A 24990-nucleotide genomic window follows, 5' to 3' on the forward strand; every position below is an offset into this window, starting at 1 on the left:
GGCCACAGTTGAAATGCCGGCGCTGACGAGCGGAGGGGGGGACGAGTGGGGCTTCAAACCCCCACATGGCTAGACCCAGGGACAGGTAAGTGTCCAATTAAAAGTCAGCAGCTGCAGTATTTGTAGCTGCTGACTTTTAATTTTTTTTTTTTAATGGACCCCCTGGGTGGAACTCCTCTTTAAGAGAGCTTAAACCTAGGCCCAGATCCAAGCCTGCTTTGAGAAAGTCCAACAGTAAAGAGGTAGGTGGTGGAGCAGGATCAAACCCCCTGCCATTGGCAAAAGCTTTTAACTTGTCCCAGACTTTGGAATACATATTATTGATTGAAGGTTTTATGGCTTTCAGAAAGGTCAAGATCACATTGGATGAACATCTTAATAATTGGAACCTTTGCCTTTCAACCTCCAGACCTGAAGGTTCAACCTGTTAAGGTTGGGATCTGAGAGATTCCCTTGAGAGAGTAAGTGAGGCATGAAAGGGATCTTGACCGGTCTTTATTTTATTTTTTTTCCACCTCAGCGAAATTTTCTGAGAGACTTATTTCAACTTTGCAGTTCAATTTTGTCCCATATCATTTTCACATCATAGTAGCTTGTTCAACAGTTTCTTTATTAGTTATTTAAATATTTAATTTATTTTACTTAAGAAAAGAAGAAAAAAAAAAGAAAAAAAAAACAATAATATATAAAACTACTCCTACTACCCTACCTATTCCTTGTCTCTCTTTCCCTCTTCCCTTTTTTCCCTCCCCTTCCCTTCCCTCCTATTTGGTTTGTTTCTTCCTAGGTCCCTTCAGTTTCTAACTCACGGCACTTCACCTTCTTTCATCTTTTCCAGATATATATCTGAAGCTTTAAAGTTTTTCCAACCCTCCCAGGTGCTAGTATATTTCTTATATTGTCCTCTATCCCTACTACTTAGTAGGTCCATTTTACTATAAAAATCTATTTGTTCAAACCACTCTCTTATACCTGGTTTTTCACTACTTAACCATTTTTTTGGGATCAGACCCTTTGCGGCATTCAGGAGTTTTGGGATTATTGTTCTCATGTATTGTTTCTTTGGGATTTTGTAATCATGAAATAAGCAAGTCCATATATTTTGTTCTCACCAGTTATCTCCTTTATATTACTCATATTTCATGCCAGTGCTCCTTTATTTTTGGACACTTCCACCATATATGCACCATCGTTGCCCTTTGATTGCAGTTTCTCCAACACAATGGTGTTCTTTCTGGTTGGTATCTATGGGTTCTCACTGGGGTCAGGTACCATCTTGCTAAAAATTTATAATTAATTTCAATGGTATTTATATCCCAGGCATTATTATATCCCATTCCTATCATCTTTTCCACTTGGTGATCTTCTAGCTTTGTTTCCAATTCTTTTTCCCATTGTTCGATGTAGGCAGGTCTTCCTTGTCCTTCTAGGTCTGTCAATATTCCGTAAATTTTTGATATTCCATTTTTCAGTGGCATTTGGGTAAAGCAAAGTTTTTCCAATGGGCTTAATTCCCCTTCATCTCTAATTGGATGTGGTAGTGTATTTACTAAGTGTCTTAATTGATAAAATTTCCATTCACTTACTTCTACCCATTGAGTTCTTCTAATTCTAATCGTGTTTTAATCCTTCCTTTTGTGATAATATCTTTCAATTGTGGATTTCTTATCTCGTGAACGGCAAATATCTCCTTCCCCGGTATAAAAAAATTGTTCCCGTGAGGGCCATTAATGGTGAATTATATGTCCATTCATTTTTCCAGCCTACTGTGTCCTAAGTTTTAAAAAGGTTTTTAGTTAATTTGTGAGTTTCCGGGTCGATTATTCTAAACTTTTGTGGTATCCATATGTTTTTGTGCAATCTGGTCCTACTTATTGTGTTTTCCATCTCCACCCACTTTTTTTCCCTGTTTCCATTTGTCCACTTAATCATTCGTGACAAAACTATTGCTTTATAGTACCGATTTATGTCTGGTGTTGCTAATCCTCCGTGTTGCCTTTTCCTCATGATTTGTGCAAATTTGATTCTCGGCTTTTTGTTTTGCCAAATGTATTTTATCAATATTGTTTTTATTATCTTGAAAAAACTCTGTGGAATCCAAATTGGCAACATCTGAAATTTGTATATTATTTTTGATAGTATCTTCATTTTAAACATGTTTATTCTTTCAATCCATGATATTGATTGTGTACTTAGTTATTTTATCTCTTCCTTGATCTCATTAATTAATGGAATATAATTTGCCAGATATATTTTTTTGACCGTTGATGTTAATTTGATTCCAAGGTATTTTAGTTCTTCTTTTACCCATGTAAATGGGAATTCTTTTTGGAGGGTCTTGGCTTCACTTTTTCCTAGTCCAATATTTAATATTTCTGTTTTTTACTGGATTTTAAAATTTGAGAGTTCCCCGTATTCTTTCACCTCCTTGATTATATTTGGCAAAGTCACTCTTGGGTTGGTTGCAAACATCAAAATATCATCCGCGTATGCCGCGATTTAGTGCTCTTTTTCTCCAACTCTCAACCCTCCTACATCTTGATTATTTCGGAGTGTCGCCAAAAATGGTTCCATTGACAGTGTTCGTTAAACATCTCAAACACCGGTGAGAGTCTCCCATTGACCTTTACCATTGCTGTTGGGCCATTATATAAGTTTTTTATCCACTTCATAATTTTTGTTCCCAATCCCAGATGTCCATCATGAATCCCCAGTCTACCCTGTCAAATGCATTCTCTGCATCTATTGACAGGAGTAGAGCTGGGGATCAGCTTGATTTCTTCTTATGTAACATCAAAATTGTTTTTATACTATTGTCCCGTCCTTCTCTGCCCGGCACAAATCCATTTCGGTCAGGGTTTATCCAAAGTGGTATTAATTTTTTTAATCTAGTAGCTAAGATTTTTGCATAGAGTTTTGTATCAGAATTTAATAAGGCAATAGGCCTATAACTCGAACAACTGGTTTTATCTTTCCCCTCTTTGGGTATGATTGTAATGTAGGCTAATAATGATTCTCGTCTTACTTCTTCTTCTTCACCTATGTTATTTAAATATTCATGTAGCTTTGGGATCAGTTGTTCTTGAAATTTTTTGTAGTATTTCATCGTATATCCATCTGGTCCTGGGCTTCTACCTACTGGGGTATCTTTTATAGCCAATTTGATCTCCTCTTGTGTTATCTTTAATTCCAGCTCTTTTAATTGCTCTGGTTGAATTTTTGGTAGCTTAGCTTTTTTTAGATGGTCTTGTATCTTCGTTTTACTTATTTCTTCTTCTAGTTGTGTCTCCTGTTTTTTTATCGCATATAATGAGCTGAAATATTGTTGAAAGGCTATTGCAACATCCGATGTCTTATTTACTAGTTATCCTTTCTCATTTTTGATCTTCTCAATGTAATTTAGACCAAAAGAAATTAATACTCAGCGCTGCCTCTCTAAAACATAAATTACATCTACCTATATCAAAGTGCTATAGTGCCAAATAAATTCATACAATGTAATTCAAAGTAAAGTGCAATCAATAAAGTTCATCTATTGTGAAGTACGGGATTGGTGACACATTGGTGCAATCTTGGTGACTTCCTGTGTTCCCCTCCTGGGTCCCCACTCACCAAATAGAGATGAAAAATATGCCTGTGTGTATAAAGATGGTGTCTTCTGTCCAGCGGGTATATAAGTTGGTTGTACCTCAGAGAATAGAATCTTCTCCCCTCCACCGCTTGTTATGGGTCCAGCATACTTTACTCAGTCATAGGCGATTGAAGAGGTAAAGTTCGGACAAGTGAGGAAAGAGAGGATATAGTGTAATACCGTAATATAGTGTGCTGGACCCATAACAAGCGGTGGAGGGAAGAAGATTCCATTCTCTGAGGTACAACCAACTTATATATCCGCTGGACAGAAGACACCATCTTTATACACACAGGCGTATTTTTTTTTATTGCACTTTACTTTGAATTACATTGTATGAATTTATTTGGCACTATAGCACTTTGATATAGGTAGATGTAATTTATGTTTTAGAGAGGCAGCGCTGAGTATTAATTTCTTTTGGTTAGTTTTTTGGGGTACTTACCTCACACTATAGCTGCAGCCTCATTGTATATATACATTGTATATGTGTGTGTTTGTGTGTAAACATATACACACACATAGATTTTGCATTCACTGAAAAAATTTTTTATTTTTCATTTTGCTTGATTTTTTATTTCTACATATTTTTTTATTTGTAATTTTTCACTTATTAATACTTACTCCACAGCACGGGTTTATTCTTACTATTTTCAATGTAATTTAGAGACTTCTTTTTTCTTACCATATTTGCAAGATATTTTCCTGGCTTATTACCCCATTTGAATCTCTCCTGTGCTACCCTGTTGAACTCCCTCCTCTCTTCTTGTTCCATCCACTCCTTTAATTGTTCTCTTTTTAAGATTAGAGTCCGATATATTTCCTTTTCTACTTGCTTGTTATGCCTTTGTTCCAGTTTATGTATTTCCTTTATAGTTCTCATCATATTTTTTCTTCTTTCCTTCTTTTTTCCTGCTCCAATAGATATTAATTTACCCCTGATGACGGTCTTATGTGCCTCCCAGATGGTTGCTTTTGACAGTTCTCGGGTGTCATTTTACTGGAAATATTTTTTGATCTCTTCTGATGTCGTTTTTTCCGTTTCCCTATCTTCAATTAAATCTTCATTTATTCTCCATGTACCTTTCCCAGAGGATTCCCCTTGTAATTTCATCTTCAGCATTACTGGGGAATGGTCTGAAGCTGTTATTATTCCTATTTTTGTTTCTGTTGTTTCCTCCAGGTTTCTGTGTTCTACCATAATATAGTCTAACCTGGAATACGTTCCGTGTACCGTTAAATAAAATGTGTACAGTAGGTGACCGCGATATTGTGTCAATCTTGCCACTGTTATCAGCGACATTTGACACCTGCGAGCCCCGTCGCGGGAGCCAGCACCGAGCTGGCTTGCTCATCGGGAAAGGAAAAATGTTTTTTTCCTTTTGCGATGAGCGACGGGCAGTGCTGACAGCTGTCTGGTATGAATCCTGGGGGGGAACCCATGCCGGTTTTTTATTTAAAATTTGGCGCGGAGTTCCCCCTCATGATTCATACCAGACAGCTGTCAGCACTGCCTGTCGCTCATCCCGAAAGGAAAAAACTGTTTTCCTTTCCCGATGATTCCCTGTCACCGAGAACCAGCGCGATGGGATCGCGCTGGAAACACAATCTCGCGGTCAGGTACTGTAATCTTTTGTACTTGGATGTTGTATTCACCATGGATCTACTAGTAGATATTTATATAGTTTTTTTTTTTAACTTCCTTAGTTGTCTTATTTTCTGTCTATTGCATTTGAAGTACTGTCTAATCTGTGATCCATGGAGAAATTGAAGTCTCCTGCCAGTATTAGTTTACCTTGTTTAAATTCCATTAGATCTTTCAATATTCCCATCAAATATTTTTTAGGGTTTGTATTGGGGCAGTATACATTAGCAAGTGTGTACTTTATACCTTGTATGGATCCTATAAAGAAGAGGAAGCGTCCTTCTGGGTCAACTTTTCTCTGTTCTATTATAAAATGAATATTTTTCCCCAATCCAATAGCCACTTCTTTTGCCCTTTTTATTGGCGAATCTCCATAGATCCATGTTGTAATATTTCTTGAATATATTTTAATATTTGAATATTGGGTAATGTGTGTCTCCTGGAGAAATATTATTTCAGCCTTACTTCTTTCCAATTCTCTTAGCATTATGCTTCTCTTCCCTGGTGAGTTTAATCCTCGGACATTATATGACAGAATTTTTACACTATTTGTATCTTCCATTCTTTTCTAATCCCCACGTGTCCCTCCAACCCCCCCTCCGGTCTAAACTCAGGACCGGGAGGGGGGCCCCCCGGGCCAACACGCGGAGGTACCTTAACTTTTTTCCAGGCCGAAGGGTCTCTATGTCCTCTTATGCAAGCAAGCCTCCTCCCTCCCTTTCCCTTTCTCCTACCCTGTATTTTCCCTCCCCTTTCCTCCCCCCCCCCTTTGTTGTTGATGTTTTGACCTCATGGTCTCTAGAGCAGAAGATGATTTTGTTTTGTGGGGCACTCCCTTGCCCCCTCTGCTCTCCTTTGACCGAGGTGGAAATCTATTATGCACACTGGGCCCACCTCTTTTGTGTTAAGAAAGGGTGGCCCCCGGAGCACACCTGTAAGTCCTGACCCCTCCTCCCCACCTCCACTATGTTTTTTTTTTTTTCTACTTTCCCCCCACCTCCACCCCTCTCCCCTCCTTCCTCTAAGTATTAGGAAATCTTATCGTTTTTAGTCTGTTACTCTGTTTTCTTGAGCTCAAGTTCCATTCAGCTTCAGTTTATGACATTATCTCTTGTACTCTGTTTCTTGAGCTCAGTTGCCATTGTGCTTCATCTTGTGTCACTGTTTGTTCTTGTCTAGGAGTTAAGTCTCTAGGATTTTCTGGTATTGGGATTTCTAGTTTTTTATATAAGTATGGAATCTCTTCTATGAATCTTAGCCTAGCGCTTCTTCCATTTCTCTTAGCATTCAGGCATGCAGGGAAACCCCAATCATATTGTATTTCCTGTTCTTGAAGGATTTTCAATAAAGGTTTTAGTGTCCTTCTTCCCAAGGTTTCTTGCGATAAGTCTTGGAAAATTTGTATAGTTTTTTCTTCATATTCAATTGGTGATTTTCTCTTCAAGTTCATCCAGATTTGATTTTTTTTCTTCCCAGTTTTTAAATCAAACAATTATGTCTCTTGGTTTTTCTGTTGAGAGCCCTTGGGGTCTTCTTATTTTGTGTGCTCTTTCTATATTTATTATGTTGGCTTCTCCTTTTCCCAAAATAGGGTTAAAAATCGTATTTATTATTTCTATTAGATTTTCATCTTGCATAGGCTAAGGGAGGCCTTGGATTCTCAAATTTTTCCTTTGTTCCCTGTTTTCTTGATGTTCTATTTTGTAAATTTGTTCCTGTTGTTCCTTTTTTAACATGTTTATTTCGCCCCTCAGCTCTTTTATAATTTTTAAGTGGGAATCCGCTCTTATCTCTTCTTCTTCGACTCTTGAGAGCATGTGGCCCAGATCCTTATGAATTGTTGTAATTTCTGCCTTCAAAGAGTTTTCCAGGACGGCAAACATTTTTTCCATATCGGATTTTGTTGGTAATTGAGCTGAATGTTGGTCTTCCTCCCTCTAATATCTCCTTCACCGTCTACTTCTAAGTCTTGGTCCATTCTGGATTCTGAGAGTAGGCTTATTTCCACTGCTGTCTTGCTCTGACCCTTTTTCTCCTTTTTTTCCTTCCTTTCCTTAGTATCTGTCTGCCGGCCCTTTGTACTCTGTTGACTTTCTCCCTCCCCATTTCCTTGTGTTAGGTATCTATTCATGGGGCCGGGGCTGGGGTCTAAGCTAGGCCATGGTGATTTAGCTACCGCTCCACCACTCCTTGCCATTTTACTCTTTTAATGAAGGAAGCGTAGAGAGAGGAAAAAAAAATGATATCGTTAAGATATATATATTTTTCCCTTGTGTCTCTTTTTTTTCCTTATACACACAGCTCCATGGGACCTCCAAATATATAGAAAAAAATGTTATGGTTCACCGATCTTTTGTCCATCCAAACCTTGGTCGATCGTTTATCGTCGATCGTTTATCATTTATTGTTTGTCTAACAATCTCTAATCATTCATAGAAATACTCATAGAATACTCATAGAAATACTCTGCTACCAATTGCAAATACTCTTGCAAATACACTGCTGCAAACCTTTAACATATGTACTAGTATGTGTATTTCTGTATTATATCACTTTGTAGCGTCTGTTTTTTATTTTAATACACTGTAGCTTCTTCTCAGTATTTCCTCTATAGACTTATTCCTTCAATATCACAGACTCTTCTATTATATGTTTTTCCTCTTTTTTCTTTGTCTTCTTTCCCCCTTTCCCTCTCCCCTTTCTTTCTAGTACAAACACATTTTTTTCCCTTCCCGTTCTTAATCTTTAATCAAATTTTACTTATCTGCAGAGGGGAGGAGGTTAGAGCGCTTCCACCGGCGTCTGTTTCCCTCAAGCCCACAGCCTCTGTCCGTTTGCTTGTTCGGCTCCTCTCGGAGCTACTTGTTTGTCCTTCCCTTCACTCTCTGTCGGCTCCCCCGACAGCTGAACACCGAGCACGGTTCACCTCGAGCAGGCACCGGAGCACAGACACTCGAGTACAGACAGCCGGGACCTGCAGGAGAGGTAACAGTCAGAAAGCTCTGACCGTTCCCTCTCCGTCTTCCCCGCCGGCTTACCGACAACAACTCCTCATCATCATCTCCTCTTTCAGCGGGGGGGGGGTCTTCATGTATCAAGTGCAAGTGAGAAGGTGCAGTGGGGGGGCATAGCGGCATTAGCAGTCATTCATCCTGGAGGCAGAGGGAGAGATCACGGACTCCTCACGGCATGCAGCCTATCGGCGCCATTATCAGACTCTTCCCTCCTACTTGACCGTTCTTTAAATGCTGAGATGTACCACTAAGGGAAACCACAGGTGTCTTGGCCAATATGGAAGAATTGCTATCACTGATATTGATTCCATTATTAGTCTTTTTATAAACCCCCAGGTAAGGGGACAAGGAGAAAAGACATAGGCAAGAGTGCACAAACATGGGTTCAATAGAGCACCCACCACCTCTGCCTGTGGAAGAGGGAGGCGTGAGATGAATCTGGGTAACTTGGCATTGGTTTCTGAGGCAAAGAGATCTATTTCCAGCTATCCTCATAGATCCATGATCTAGCTGAAAATTGGGGGATGAAGGGACCACTGGTTGCCATCCTGGAAGTTCCAAAGATTGGCCTCCTTCTTCCAAGTGTCTCGGCAGGTAGAGCGCCTTTAGGTCTATCAAATTTCTCTCTGCCCACAACATGATAGGTTCCACTTCCCTCAATAAGGATAGGCTGTGTATACCTCCCTGGCGCTGGATGTGGGATACTATTATCCGATTGTCCATGTGCAGTAGTACTGATTTGTCTTTGATCTGTGATACCAAGGCTCTCATTGTCAGAAAGGCTGACTGAATCTCCAGGATATTTGATGCGATTTCTTTTGTGGGAAATGACCACCTTGCCTGTACCGAGGTTTGATCACAGTGAGCCCCCCAGCCCATTATGCTGGCAGCTGTGGTAATTATGGTCCAAGAGATGTACCCCAGATGTACAGTATTTCCTCTTTGGTCCACCATAGGAGTCTCCTGCTCATAGGATTCATCTGACAGATCACTTGGGACAGGGACCGCTTCTTCAATTGTGACAGGATGCCCAGCTGAAATTGTCTCAGGTGCCAATGTACTCAGGGCAACATTGGAATGCAAGCTGACATAGTCTCTAATGAGAATTAGGCATTTGCATGGCAATAGATGAAACGTTGTTTTGAGTGCGCTCATCTTCCGTGCAACAGAAATCACTTTCTGAGGGGGAGGAGATACTGTTCCCCTTGAAGTATTGAAGAGGGCTCACAGATAAACCATCTCCTGGGATGGGTTTAGCTGACTCTTCTTTTTGCTCACCAACCAGCCGAAATATGAGAGAGTTTGCTAGTAGCATAATATCATCCAAATAGTGAAAGACTCTGAGCCCCCTCTCTCTCAGGGGGGCTAGTACTGAGATCAGAACTTTTATAAATACTCTTGGAGAGCTACAAAGTCCGAAGAGCTGGCTCCAGAATTGAAGGTAAAGTTGGCTGATCACAAATTTTAGATACCTCTTAAAAGCTGCAAGAATAGGTATATGTAAATATGCATCCTGTAGATCCATGGATAGCATCCAGTCTCCCGACTGCGCGGCCTGGATGATTGTCTGGAGAGGCTCCATTTTGAAAGATTCCAGATGTATGTAGAGGTTCAATTTCTTCAGATCTATTACCAGTCTCCAACCTCCATTTCTTTTTGGGACTTGAAAGAGAGCGGAATAGAAACCTGTATACCTCTCTAAAGGATGGACTGGGATAACTGCCTTTTGGGTTTGCAGATAGAGCAGGAAGTAACCTTCAATTTAAACCTTCGGTAACCTTCATAATCCTTGTGGGTGAGAAGTAATTTTGAGGGAGGTGACTAAGGTCTAAAAGTGACTGAAACAGACTGTAGAAACCACCCAGGGATCCTTGCATTGATGCTTCCAAAAAGAGTTGCAGCCTGGCACCGACCGGGATCTCCTGGGATGGCCCAGTGTCAAAAGGACTTAGTGGGGTCCTGAGGGTTGGGGAGAACTTTCTGTTTGTGTGTCTTTAGAAAGGTTGCCTGTATGCTTCTTGGGGATTGAAGTCTGGATGAAAAAAATCCTAGAGTGTCCCATTCTTTTGTCTTGAGGCAGAAGGCTTGCCCCCCCCTTCAAGCTTTTCACAGAAGAGAGCCTTGCCTTTGAAGTGAATCTTGCACCAATATTGATTCGATGCTGCATCTGCCACCCATGGCTTTAACCATAAGGCTCATTTAGCCATCACCGTATACAACATTGATCTGGCCGAGCATCTGATGATATCAATAGCTGCTTCTCCAACAAAATCAGCAGAAAGATTGTTATTCAAGTGTTTTATTTATGTCCTCCTTGGGGACCTCTTGTTAAATCGCTGTTTCTATTTTGTCTGTCCACACACTGATGGCATTGGACACTGATGTTAGTGTGATTGCTGATCTGCAGGCTCCCCACGACTGTCTGATAAACTTTCTTCAAATTGGTATCAATATATCAATATGTCTATCCAGACGGTCTTTAGCAGAGGTTGAATCATTCATGGGTAAAGTTATATTTTTAGCGAAGCAGATCACTGCTACATTGGCTACTGGGAGACAGTCAAGCATAACCTCATCTACCTCTGCCAGCAGGTACAATTTATTGAGACGATTTAGAGGGAATGATACTTTTCTCCGTTTTTTTCTACTCTTCCTCAATGAGGCCCTTGATCTCATCCATTAGAGGCAAAAACGTTTTCTTAGGAAAGGAAAATACATTTTTACTATCTTAGGTGGCTCTTCGGCCTCTTCCCAGCCAATAACCTGTCTCAATGCTTGGACCTAGGATTTTTAACTAGAGTGAAGCTAAACCTGGTAGGATCTGATGATTCCCCGACAGGTCTTTAACTGTTGACGGCTTAGAGGGTTGTTCTGATGCTGGGAGGATAGACTCATTTGTGGATGGGCCAGGAACAGCCTGCTCTACTCCCTCTTCCTGAGTATGCTGAGGTTTTTGCTGAAAGAGCATGGAGGCCATCATTTCAGAAAATGAATTCTGGACAACTTTTTTCAAATCAGCCATAGGAGTGGCACCGCATGCCCAGCACTTCCTAGGCCAATCGTGGCTTAGAGAGGGAGATGAACAGTGACCCCTCGTGGATTTTTGTCGGATACTTGATCAGTGCCTCTGACGACGACCATGGGGGTCCAGCCTGACATAGATGGATTCTTGCGGATGCCTGGTTGTCCCCTTTGACTTCTTTGAGTGTTCAGGGCTCAAAATGTGCCAGCGTTAATGTGCTCTTTTTTATTGTTGTAATTATCTTTTTTTTTTCTTTTGCCAAAGGTCCTTACTTAAGAATAATGTGAGGGCCTTGGTCAGATGGCGATTGACTCATGACCTTGACAGAGAGAGCAGCTACAAAGAAAAATAAAGGTAACCAGTTAAACACATTTTTTTTTAAAGATTTAACCACTTCCCGCCCGGCCCATAGCATATGAGGGCCTGGCGGTGGTTCCGTTATCCTGACTGGGCGTCATATGACGTCCAGCAGGATAACATGGCGCCACACTCCCGCGGGGGAGCGTATCGCGGCAATCGGTGGAGCGGTGTGTCAGCCTGACACACCGCTCCACCGATCTTGGTAAAGAGCCTCTGGCGGAGGCTCTTTACCATGTGATCAGCTATGTCCAATCACGGCCCCCCCCCTCAGATCACCACACTGGACCACCAGGGATCGCCACTAGGACCACCAGGGAAGGGGCAACATGTGGATGGCCAGGTATGTACCCCATGGTCATCCACATGTGCCCAATCTGTGCCAATCAGTGCCCAGAAATGGGCACTGATTGGCACCATTATGTTTCAGTTCTGCCCAGCAATGCCACCAGTTCAATCAGTGTCATCAGTGCCACCTGTCAGTGGCCATTGGTGCCACCTGTCAGTGCCTATCTGTGCCCACCTATCTGTGCCCACCTATCTGTGCCACCCATAAGTACCAATCAATGCTACCTACAAGTGCCCATCGGTGCCACCTATGAGAGCCCATCAGTGCCGCAACCAGTGAAACTTATCAGTGCCCATCAGTGCCACCTATCAGTGCCCATTGGTGCCACCTCATCGGTGCCCATTGGTGCCACCTCATCGGTGCCTGTCAGTGCAGCCATATCAGTGCCCCTCATTGAAGAAGAAAACGTACTTATTTACAAAAAATTTTAACAGAAACAAAGAAAAACTTGTTTTTTTTCAAAATTTTCGGTCTTTTTTTAATTGTTGCGCAAAAAATAAAACCGCAGAGGTGATCAAATACCACCAAAATAAAGCTTTGTTTGTGGGAACAAAATGATAAAAAATTAGTTTGGATACAGTGTAGTGTTGTCATTCAAATTGCAACAGCGCTGAAAGCTGAAAATTGGCATGGGCGGGAAGGTGTCTAAGTGCCTGGTATTGAAGTGGTTAAAAAAGAAAAAAAGATTTTAAAAGATTTTATAAAGAAAATGCTGAGAAAAGGGAGGCATCCAATAAGAACCTATCACATAGAGGGAAAAAGAGGCACTCACAGGAGCTCCAGACAAAGGCAACCTTTCAGGAGATAGAAGGCTGTCATACTGAGGACTCTGGCACCCTTATATACAGGGGGAGGGGCATATACAGGGGGAGGGGCATCTGCAGGTCAAAAAACCCTCCTGCAATGTAATAGGGGCAAAAAGATTTCATTGCCCCTATCTTAGATGGCTGCCGGAGCCTCCCAGACATTGCGTATGCGCAATGCAGAGACCACCTGAACCGGCACGGCCGGCCGCATCCTCACCGGCTTCTGGAACACCGGCGCATGTGCAGCCCAGCTACCCAGTAAAACAGTGTAGAAAGGCCAGTGAGAGGTTTGTGCCAGTTCTACAGAAAAACTAATGAAAAGACTGCAGCAGCTCCAAAGGTTAGAGGCACTGCAAAGATAGATGGCAAGGAAAAGGGGAACAATAGGATGGAAAAGAAGAAATAGGGGGGAAAAAAGACTGAGAGGGAAAAAGAAAGGAAAGAAATATAACAGGAAAAACTGCTAACAGAGTCCCAGGTCTGTCAGAAACCCAATCTCTAAGATCAGATAAACGCTTCTGGTTAGGAGACTGCTGAAGTCCCAATAGACCCCCAGAAGGGACTCCTCACCCTATCAGAGCATTTAGCGGCCCAGAAATAAGGACTACTTCTGGGATAGGCTGAACCCAGACAGAAGCTGCTTAGAGCAGAGGTAAGGACAATCGTCTAACTGTTCACTGACCATGAAGTATGAGGGAAAAAAAAGAAGAATGAAAGGGGGTCCCTAACCTTTTCTTTTATAAAATGTAATGTCCTGAGGGTGGAGTCCGCAGTGGAGCTTATGACTAGTATGCTGCCATGGATGCACCAGGAGAAAGTTTTGCCTATAGTTTTACTTTAAAGGCAGTTACAGTAACAGCTATAATTTGGCCAAAACCCTGTTACTATCATTTTCGCTAGACATTTTAGTCTTTTAAAGGAAGTGGAAAAAAATGGATCTACAAACAGGATGGACAGGTAATAAAACTATATTATGGGGAAATCGCACCCACTGCATATCTATGCCTTACCTGCAATTTCTGTTCAGGGCTTTTCCCTGTAAAGAAAAAAAGACAAATATGAGATATTGTGGAAATGTAGCGCTCTCTTGTGTATATAGTTCGCTAGTGTAGATAGAGGCTTGTTAGAAGCCTGGGTATGAGTCAGTGGGTTACTTTAGGTCAGGCTAGAAGGCTCTAAAGGTCAGGCTTCTGGTACCTCCCCCTGTATCTAGAATCTTGGAGAAGTTTCTAGAAGCCAGTAGGTGGAGGCCATGATGAGGTGCTAATCCCTAGGCAGGAGGCATGGCAGAGTGGCTGCATCAGCCCATAAATATGAGAGAGCCTGGCCAGTAAGAGGAGTTGGGTGAAGGATGGATTGTTGAGGTGCTGCTTTGTAGCCTGGGAGGGTGCCCCTTCAGCCTAAAGGGGGTTGTGCCTTTAAGCTTGAAGAAGGAAGAAAGCTGATAGAGGGATATGCACTGCCTTGCAGTTAATTGAGGAAGGACAGCCTGCATAGCCAGGAAAGAAACTAGCCCAGTGAAAGGCGTGAAAGCAGTTTCACCTAAAGCTGTAGGACATAGACAGCGTAAGTACCTCTACAGCCCCAGGGCCTACAAGGGAGAGGACTGCTAGATGCCATACCCAACCAGTTATCCGTGAGACAGTGCTAAAACAAGTCGCTTCTGGAATCCCTTTCCCTGGGATACTCTTTAAGGCAGCAAGGTTGGCAGGTAGTTTCCAGTTGGGGTCTGAGGAGATTCACTAAAAGGGGACCAAGTGCTCCTTACAGAGACATTGGGTGTTTTTTACTAAAGGCAAATCCACTTTGCACAAAGTGCACTTGAAATTGCACTGAAAGTGCACTTGTAAATAACCTCCTTTGCATCTGATCTGTCAAGAGACAGAAGTTACTCTGGAGGGAGTAGAGTCCAGGATCCTTTTTGTACAGTAAGGCTGGGTTCACACTGATGCGAATTGGATGTGGATTTCTCCACATCCAATTCACATGATGGAAGAGTGTCACTGGCTCTGAATGGAGCCGGTTCACACATCTCCGGGGCTGCTGCGGAGCGCACAGCAGAAGGGTCCTGTACGTCTTTGGCTCTGTTTCAGGTCCAAATTCAGGCAAAAACACGGACCTCATTTGCACCTGAACCATTGAACGGGGATGCACATAGTGTGAACCCAGCCTAAATTTGTTCTCCTTGTTGTTTGTTTCTAGTCAGTTTGGACATCCCATATACCCCTAGACGTCATCTAAGTTGTTTACCCCAAATAAAACAAGTCCATGGACTGGTTACTGACTTAATTAAAAGTTGGAAAATGTGTGTTACATGGCTGTGCAGCTATAGGTGGACCCAAAAACAACAATGGCTCTTAAGGGGGTAGTGCTACAGAAAGGTGATGAGGGTAGGAATTGTAACCCTTTTTTCAGCCGCTGCAGCCGAATAGTGCCGCAAAAACGACGGTAAAGCGCCGCTAAAAATAGCAGTGCTTTACCGCTGGCGCCCCCACCGCCCCAGTGTGAAAGTAGCCTAAGTGTTTAGTGGAAATGTAAGGATAATGCAGCTCCATTGGCACATACTCCTATATTATTAACACACCTAATACTGTGCTTGTTGTAATACTTGTAAAAAAAACAAATCAAAATGTATTTCTAGGAGGATAATAGAGGAATAAAATAGTGAAATGTCTCTATTACCTGCAGCCTCATGTAGGATCTGGTGGATGTGTCGGAGTTTATTGGCCATTCTTCTCTCCACTGATAGAGGGTTTATTTTATGTTCAATCAGGGATCTAATTTCTGCTTTGGTGAAAGTCAGGAGTTCCCAGTCTCGGTATCTCCCCACCTTCCACGTATCTATGATCTGCCTCTCCAAATTTTCATCCTTCATATCACTTATCACAACTTTTATGTTTTCTGGACCTACAGAGTATACAAGACCATAGATTAGACCACACGTGTAAAACAAAGCAAAAATACAAAGCATAGATCTAAGCAGATTAAGCTAAATACACATCTTACAGCTCCCACTTTTATCTTTTATTGTGAACTATTTTTCATTTTGGTGCCATTCATCCTGATCATAGTAGATTGTACAATCAAAGTGTAATGTGGCTGTACATTTCATTCACAAATGTTTTTGCAGCACTGTAACCTCTTCTGGGTATTACCATTCCCTAGTAGGATGTCCAGTGCCATAGATACATTGTTAAATGTCATCCCCAATGAGAGTCAGCTATGACATAATGGAGGCTCCAGTCATAAAATGAAAGCCTTCAGCCTGCAGATAAAGACTGCCACCGCTGTTCATTTGAAGCACCAACTATTTAAAGCGGAGCTCCACCCAAAAGGGGAAGCTCCATTTGTCTGCCCCCCCCCCCCCTCCGCTGCCATATTTGGCACCTTTTAGAGGGGAGCAGATACCTGATTTTGTTCACCCCCCTCCTCCTTACCCCCCCCTCCGCAGCCAGAACATTCACAAAGTGCAGCACGATTTGTGAATGCGCAGTAGGAAACTACCGTAAAGCTTCACTGTCAGTTTCCCCTTAGCCAAGATGGAAGCGCCAACACCCGAGAGTCAAAACAAGAATCCGCTTGGATGAGGACACCGCTGAATGCCTGGACAGGTAAGTGCCCTAATAGTAAAAGTCAGCAACTGTAGTATTTTTAGCTGCTGACTTTAAACTTTTGAGGGTGAGGGGCCGGGAATCCACTTTAATAGTGTAACTGCCAGATACAGTTGCATTATTGAAAATAATTACAAATGGAAAAAAAAAGAGGAAAAAAACATAACGGTTTGTCAATGCTGACGTCATTGGTGACATGGAAGACAGGCTCAATGACATCAGCTTTGATAAAACATATGTGGGAATCTGAAAGGGGGGGGGGGTTGGGGACAGGGGAGAAGAAGAGTTGTAAAGGAGGACCAACCACAGTGTATGTAATTGGTGATGTAAACTTTGATACAAAAGACAAACAATTTTGACATGGGCACAGTGGTCCACCCCTCCAAGCACCGTTAAAAGTGGTTAAAAAGAAAGAGACAATGTTGTCACTTCAACAAAACACACAGGACGCCATTCACATGTGCAATCGAACCGCAATCAACCCAAGTGGGAAATTCCCAGGTATCTGAGCCTAGGGGGGTCTGGGTATGGGGTGATCAGGCACAAAGCAATACTTGTCCCTTCCAGGGCATGTTGTATGCTCTTAGTGTCATTAACCCCTAAGTACCTTCGATCTGACCATTGTAACACTGTCCTCAGGCATAGCGATACATTTGGAAAGTAACCCACACTGCATATAAAAAAAAAGGAATGAAGGAAGCAGCTAGATGAATGGCCCAGATCAATCGGGCAATTCCTGGAAAGTCTTGGAGTTTTCCTCTCAAGAGATAAATTGGATGGACTGACTGGAATAGTTAATAGTCCATGGTGACGGTGACGTCAGGTATCAATTGGCGTGAGGGCGGCGCCGGGCAGGAGCCCCTGTGTAGATAAGGAGGCATTGCCATGAATACAGCACACACTGCTGCAACACGGCTGAGTGTGTCTCTCTCACTTTTGTCTTCCAAGATGATTGGTGAGTAGTGACTACATAGGCCTTTTATCATTTATCATTTATTATCTGCCTTTGGAGACTTTGGGCACAATATACACTGTCTATGTGTGATCTTCTTTTAGAGGAACTCCCCTGTGAACTTAACCTCCCTGGCGGTATGATTATTTCGGTTTTTAGGTGCTGAAAGCGTTACAATTATTTTGCATGGAAATTTGGCGTTTTATATTGTAGGCCTGTAATTCTTAACAATAACACACTTAAATCTGTCCAAACAAGAGTCTAGTAGATATCCCGGGTATGATAACGTTTGAAACACAAAAACATAAATTATAATATAATAAATAAAAATAAATAATTAAAAAAAAAAATATATAATAATAGTAAAATAAATTTCCCCACGATTCACTATCGCTCAATTCTGCAGGTGTTCTAATTTACTATCGCTGTTTTCTAGCTGGTCTAAAGCCATTTTTGACATAAAGGGACACTTTTTGGTTGCTATGGACAATCTCCAGTTTCCAGGCAGAAAGAACAGTATGGGCATGCAGGGCATGGGCCAAAGCACTGGGGACAAAAGGAATGTGAAATAATTTCATACAGTACTGTAATCTGTAAGATTACAGTACTGTATGTGTTATGATATTTACAATGTTTTGAATTTGCCGCCAGGCTCCGCCCCCGTGCGTGGCAGCGCTCGCAGGGAACGGAGCCTGGCGCGGAGAGGCTTCGAGAGGAGGACAGAGCCCACGGACACTGTGGGGGACATCGCAGGATCCTGGGGACAAGGTAAGTAACGCCACACCAGGATCCTGCAATGTAATCCTGAGTGTGGCTCGGGGTTACCGCTAATGGGACTGAAATTTAACCCCGAGCCACACTCGGGAATACCGCCAGGGAGGCTACTGGACACCCACTGAATGGTTGGTGCAATTCTGTTTAAACATTAAACTACAAGGTGAATCAGCACTAATTATGTATATTCTACTGGCCATGCTGTTATCCATACTTACTGTACATATTAATTAACAGATTTGTATGGCACGGCATAATTGATGCCCTACCCAGCTTAATCTGTCTATTGGATTTGACACAGTTGAGAGATCACTTTGCGGCTGCTATTACTGCCTCCATTTGCCACTAATTTCTGGCAATGGGATGGAATTTAAGGTAGAGTTGATATTTTGCTTTCCCTATACTTAACATATACAGTCATGGCCGAAATTGTTGGCACCCCAGACATATTTCCAGAAAATCACGTATTTCTCACAGAAAAGTATTGCAGTAACACATGTTTTGCTATACACACGTTTATTCCCTTTGTGTTTATTGGAACAAAAGCAAAAAAGGGAGGAAAAAAAAGCAAATTGGACATAATGTCACACAAAACTCCAAAAATGGGCTGGTCAAAATTCTTTGCACCTTTAACTTATTTGTCTGCACACCCTTTGAAAAAAATAACTGAAATCAGTCGCTTCCTATAACCATCAATAAGCTTCTTACACCTCTCACCCAGAATTTTGGACCACTCTTCCATTGCAAACTGCTCCAGGTCTCTTTTATTGGAAGGGCGCCTTTTCCCAACAGTAATTTTAAGATCTCTCCACAGGTGTTCAATGGGACATAGATCTGGACTCGTTGTTGGCCATTTTAGAACTCTCCAGCGCTTTGTTGCCATCCATTTCTAGGTGCTTTTTGACGTATGTTTGGGGTCATTGTCCTGCTGGAAGACCCAAGATCTCGGACGCAAACCCAGCTTTCTGACACTGGGCTCTACAGTGCGACCCAAAATCCTTTGGTAATCCTCAGATTTCATGATGCACACATTCAAGGCACCCAGTGCCAGAGGCAGCAAAACAAACCCAAAACATCATTGAACTTCCACCACATTTCACTGTAGGTACTCTGTTCTTTTCTTTGTAGGCCTCATTCCATTATCGGTAAACAGTAGAATGATGTGCTTTACCAAAAAGCTCTATCTTGGTCTCATCTGTCCACAAGACGTTTTCCCAGAAGGATTTTGGCTTACTCAAGCACATTTTGGCAAACCGAGCTAGGGTCTGCAGGTTACATGGTGCCTTGCAGTGGCCTGCAGCTTATGCATGTATTTTCAAATGTGTGCAACTAAACCCCTGTTTTTAACGCATACTGTTAGACAGGTTAATTCGGTTGGTCGCAGGCTGGTTGGTAAGTTGAGCTTGGCAATTCTTTGGTTTTATTTGACATGCATTTGCCCTTCCAGTGCTCCTTGCTGTGAAGACCAGTTATAGGTGGGGGCAGTGACCTTTTTTTGTACATTTTGGCAAACTGTAGTCTTGCTTTGCTTTTTTGTCTCTGTGTCAGCAGTGGAGTCCTCCTGGGTCTCCTCCCATAGTGTTTCATTTCATTTAAATGTTGACAAATAGTTTGCGCTGACACTGATGCTCCCTGAGCCTGCAGGACAGCTTGAATTTCTTTGGAACCTGTTTGGGGCTGCTTATCCACCATCCGGACTATCCTGCGTTGCAACCTTTCATCAATTTTTCTCTTCTGTCCACACCCAGAGAGATTAGCTACAGTGCCTTGGGTTGCAAACTTCTTGATAATGTTGCGCACTGTGGACAAAGGCAAATCTAGATCTCTATGGACTTATAACCTTGAGATTGTTGATATTTTTCCACAATTTTGGTTCTCAAGTCCTCAGACAGTTCTCTTCTCCCCTTTCTGTTGTCCATGCTCAGTGTGGCACAGACAATGCAAAGACTAAGTGAACTTCTCTTCTTTTTATCTGCTTTCAGGTGTGATTTTTATATTGCCCACAACTGTTACTTGCTCCAGGTGAGTTTAAAGGAAAATCACATTGTTGAAACAATCTTATTTATCCACAATTTTGAAAGGGTGCCAATAATTTTGACCAGCTCATTTTTGGAATCTTGTGTGACATTGGGGGTTATTTACGAAAGGCAAATCCACTTTGCACTACAAGTGCAAACTACAAGTGCAAAGTACACTTGAAATTGCACTGAAAGTGCACTTGTAAGTGCAGTTGCTGTAAATATGAGGGGTAAATCTGAAATGAGGGGAAGCTCTGCTGATTTTATTATCCACTCATGTGCAAGGTAAAACGCTGTTTTTTATTTTCCTTGCATGTCCCCCTCGGATCTACAGTGATTGCACTTCCAAGTGCACTTTCAGTGCAATTTCAAGTGCACTTTGCACTTGTAGTTTGCACTTGTAGTGCAAAGTGGATTTGCCTTTAGTAAATAACCCCCATTATGTCCAATTTGCTTTTTTTCCTCCTTTTTTTTGTTTTGTTCCAATACACCCAAAGGGAATAAACATGTGTATAGCAAAACATGTGTTACTGCAATACTTTTCTGTGAGAAATACTTGATTTTCTGGAAAAATTTCTGGGGTGCCAACAATTTCGGCCATGACTGTATATCCTTGGAGATTAGTACTACTTCCCATGTTTGAGGTCTGGGATACATTCTTATTCCCTCTCCTTTTCTTATATAATTTGCTGGATAGGTCATCAGAGCAAACTTTGGACATCTGCTGAAATTATATATTAGAGCAACTCTGGGCTACTTAAAGTGGAGGGCCACCCTGAAAAAAAAAAAATTTCACCAAAAATCCTAAAAAAAAAAATTAAAAAAAATTAAACTTTCCTGAACCCTCGTTGCTAGGCAGTCTTCCTAATTTGCCTGTTCCTATTCCGGAGCGTGTTCTGCTCTTCGGTGAGCAGCCCCGTTGCCTTCTGGGATCTGTGTGTGTTCCCAGAAAACCACGGGGCCATTCACAGATCGCACGCGCTGCTCGCGCGTGCGCAGTAGGAAACTGACAGTGAAGTCGCAAGGCTCCACTGCCTGTTTCCCTTACCTAGGATGGCCGTGCCGGGACCCGAGAGCCGAGGGACGGGTCGGCCTCGGGCAGCCGACATCGCGGGCACCCAGGACAGGTAAGTACTTATTTAAAGTCAGCAGCTACAGTGTTTGTAACTGCTGACTTTAAAAACATTTTTTTAACTGGCCGGAATCCCGCTTTAACCACTTTAAGGCCAGGCCTCTTTTTTAGATGTGTTGTTTACAAGTTGAAAACAGTTTTTTTTTGCTAGAAAATTACTTAGAACCCCCAAACATTATACATTTTTTTTCTAACATCCTAGAGAATAAAATGGTGGTCGTTGCAATACTTTCTGTCACACCGTATTTGCACAGCGGTCTTACGAGCACACTTTTTAAAAAAAAAACACTTCTTTGAATTAAAAAATAAGACAACAGTAAAGTTATCAAAAAAATATAAAAATAAAATTAACAAAGCATTGAATAATACATTTCAAAAAATGACATTCATTAAGATAGTGAACAAAATGATCTGCCTTATTGACTAGGCTTCAGCATATTCTAAAAACGAAAAGCCAGATGAAAGCAAATAATAGTGATAAGTCCACAATATATGTGTATTTGTGCCAAAAACGAGATAGAGAAGATATTCCAAGAAGTGAGTGTCTCTATTTCCTAATGCTGTGCCATACTGTCCACCACACTTCAGTGACATGTATCCACTTCCTTACGAATGGCAAACTCACCAGCTGTTGAGGCCTTACACTCGCGTGTTTGGCCAGACAAGGCTTTAACCCACTATCATAGGGGTTACCATGTGAGCACAGAAATCCACTGCTCAATGTGCCGAACACCATTCATGGGATGATGGTTCCACATAAAGAATAAAAAATGCTCCAGATAGTGTATTAACGTTTAAAAGATTTAATCACAAACTGAAACTAAAACCAATGCACTCACGTGATCCATAAAAATAATGGGCATGATACTTCACAGCATATCACAGCAGGCAGGGTAAATGTAGTCACAGCACTTCACAGCAAGCAGGATAATGTAGTAACACATGCAGCGAAGTTTTAGAAACACTAGAATCACTAGAAGGTCACGGCGGACCCAGGGAGTGTGAAGCGTGAAAGCCTGCGGGTCACCTCACCAGTTCGCTGCTGGCACTTCCTGGCTGCTCACAACCAAACTCCGCTCACTCCGCCGCCTCTCCTCCCTCGAATGCTAGTAAGGGATTGCCGCGTAGCCACGCCCCGACATGTTTCGTCATACGGACTTATGTCAAGTCCGTATGATGAAACATGTCGGGGCGTGGCTACGCGGCAATCCCTTACTAGCATTCGAGGGAGGAGAGGCGGCGGAGTGAGCAGAGTTTGGTGCTGTGACTACATTTACCCTGCCTGCTGTGATATGCTGTGAAGTATCATGCCCATTATTTTTATGGATCATGTGAGTGCATTGGTTTTAGTTTCAGTTTGTGATTAAATCTTTTAAACGTTAAAGCGGGGGTCCACCTATCTATCGGGTTTTTTTTTTTGGAGTTCATTCAAAAACTTTTCTTCTCATGATTATCTACTCACATGTTCTGTGTAATAAGTCCGCCTGTGTCCGATTTCGTTGTAAAGAATAACTTATAAAATTCACTGAAGGCGGTTTCCATCTTCATTGTGGGCATTTGAAGCCCACAAGCATATATTTCCTGGATGCAGTGAATGCTGTGCTCCCAGCATTCACCGAGATGTTGTGATGATGCTGTTGCACAATGCATGCTGGGAAGCCTGAGACTAGCTCCCAGGGGACTGTGGGAGGTCTGGGAGAGGCTAGAAACACGCCTACTCCCATGGGAGGAAAACCAGGAAGTGCTAAGAAGATTAGAAAAAAAAAAGGTAATTACGGCGATTTAAATTTTTTTACACAGCATGTCAGCATCTAGGCAAGGAAGAGAATGCATAGAGATAATGTTCAAATGTCCCCGCTTTAATACACTATCTGGAGCATTTTTTATTCTTTATGTGGAACCTTCATCCCATGAATGGTGTTTGGCACATTGAGCAGTGGATGACTGTGCTCACATGGTAACCCCTATGATAGTGGGTTAAAGCCTTGTCCGGCCAAACACGCGAGTGTTATGCCCCGTACACACGGTCGGACTTTGTTTGGACATTCCGACAACAAAATCCTAGGATTTTTTCCAACGGATGTTGGCTCAAACTTGTCTTGCATACACACAGTCACACAAAGTTGTCGAAAAATCCGATCATTCTGAACGCGGTGACATAAAACACGTACATCGGGACTATAAATGGGGCAGTGGCCAATAGCTTTCATCTCTTAATTTATTCTGAGCATGCATGGCACTTTGTCCATCGGATTTGTGTACACACGATCGGATTTTGTTGTCGGAAAATTTTATAGCCTGCTCTCAAACTTTGTGTGTCAGGAAAATCCGATGGCAAATGTATGATTGACCCTACACACGGTCGGAATTTCCGACAACAAGGTCCTATCACACATTTTCCATCGGTAAATCCGACCGTGTGTACAGGGCATAAGGCCTCAACAGCTGGTGAGTTTGCCCTTCGTAAGGGAGTGGATACATGTCACTGAAGTGTGGTGGACAGTATGGCACAGGATTATGAAATAGAGACACTCACTTCTTGGAATATCTTCTCTATCTCGTTTTTGGCACAAATACACATATATTGTGGACTTATCACTATTATTTGCTTTCATCTGGCTTTTCGTTTTTAGAATATGCTGAAACCTAGTCAATAAGGCAGATCATTTTGTTCACTATGTTAATGAATGTCATTTTTTGAAATGTATTTTTCAATGCTTTGTTAATTTTATTTTTATATTTTTTTGATAATCTGTTGTATACACATTTTAGCACTTTAGGCTTACAATCTCCCAAGTGGGGGTTACACCACACTAGGGAAGTGTATTGTGGTTCATCACTCCATACACTAGTTGATTATATGTTTATGGGTGGACTGGACCAGTTCAATTAGATTACTCTGTCTTCAGTAAGAGTGTATTGATTGGTCATTTCACCCTATCTATTAGGCATATAGCGCCACTAGTCATCCACAGGGAGTTTTTCAGTTTTAACAATTTTTTTGGTTTAAGTGACAGCTCACAGGTGTTTCGATTATTCTAGGTGCAGTGGGGTGGAAGGACAGGTGTGGGCACCAATTTTTTTCCTGGTCATCCTCAGTTTTTAACAGTAAAGTTAGCCCAATTTTTTTATAGATTATAAAAGATAATGTTACTCCAAGTAAATTGATACCCAACTTGTCACGCTTCAAAATTGCGCCCGCTCATGGAATGGCGACAAACTTTTACCCTTAAAAATCTCCATAGGCGACATTTAAAAAATTCTACCGGTTGCATGTTTTGCATTACAGAGGACCACACGATACCTCACATGTGTGGTTTGAACACCGTTTTCATATGCGGGCGCTACTCACGTATGCGTTCGCTTCTGCACGTGAGCTCGGCGGGACGGGGTGCGTTTAAATTTTTTTCTTATTATTATTTATTTTACCTTTTATTTTTACACTGTTTAAAAAAAAAATGTGTCACTTTTATTCCTATTACAAGGGATGTTAACATCCCTTGTAATAGAAAGAAAGCATGACAGGACCTCTTACATATGAGATCTGGGGTAAAAAAGACCTCAGATCTCATATTTGCACTAAAATGCAATAAATAAAAATAAATACATTTTGTCATTTAAAAAAATAAAAAAAATAAAATGGCCCTTTAAGAGAGCTATGGGCGGAAGTGACATTTTG

The 24990-nt window shown here is 41.8% G+C and overlaps 1 protein-coding gene across 1 annotated transcript in view; it reads right to left on the bottom strand.

The window, feature by feature from the left end:
- The window catches only part of LOC141147917 (uncharacterized), a 422322-nt gene that overhangs the window by 389293 nt on the left and 8039 nt on the right, over positions 1–24990 (bottom strand). The window contains exons 3-4 of the mRNA XM_073635076.1: positions 15507–15731; positions 13835–13860 (exon numbers count right to left, since the gene is read on the bottom strand). Coding sequence (XP_073491177.1) covers positions 13835–13860; positions 15507–15731 — 251 coding nt within the window. The remainder of the gene's footprint in view (positions 1–13834; positions 13861–15506; positions 15732–24990) is intronic.

The sequence above is a fragment of the Aquarana catesbeiana genome, linkage group LG06 (genome assembly GCF_042186555.1).
Source record: "Aquarana catesbeiana isolate 2022-GZ linkage group LG06, ASM4218655v1, whole genome shotgun sequence".
In the NCBI taxonomy this organism is placed as follows: Eukaryota; Metazoa; Chordata; class Amphibia; order Anura; family Ranidae; genus Aquarana; species Aquarana catesbeiana.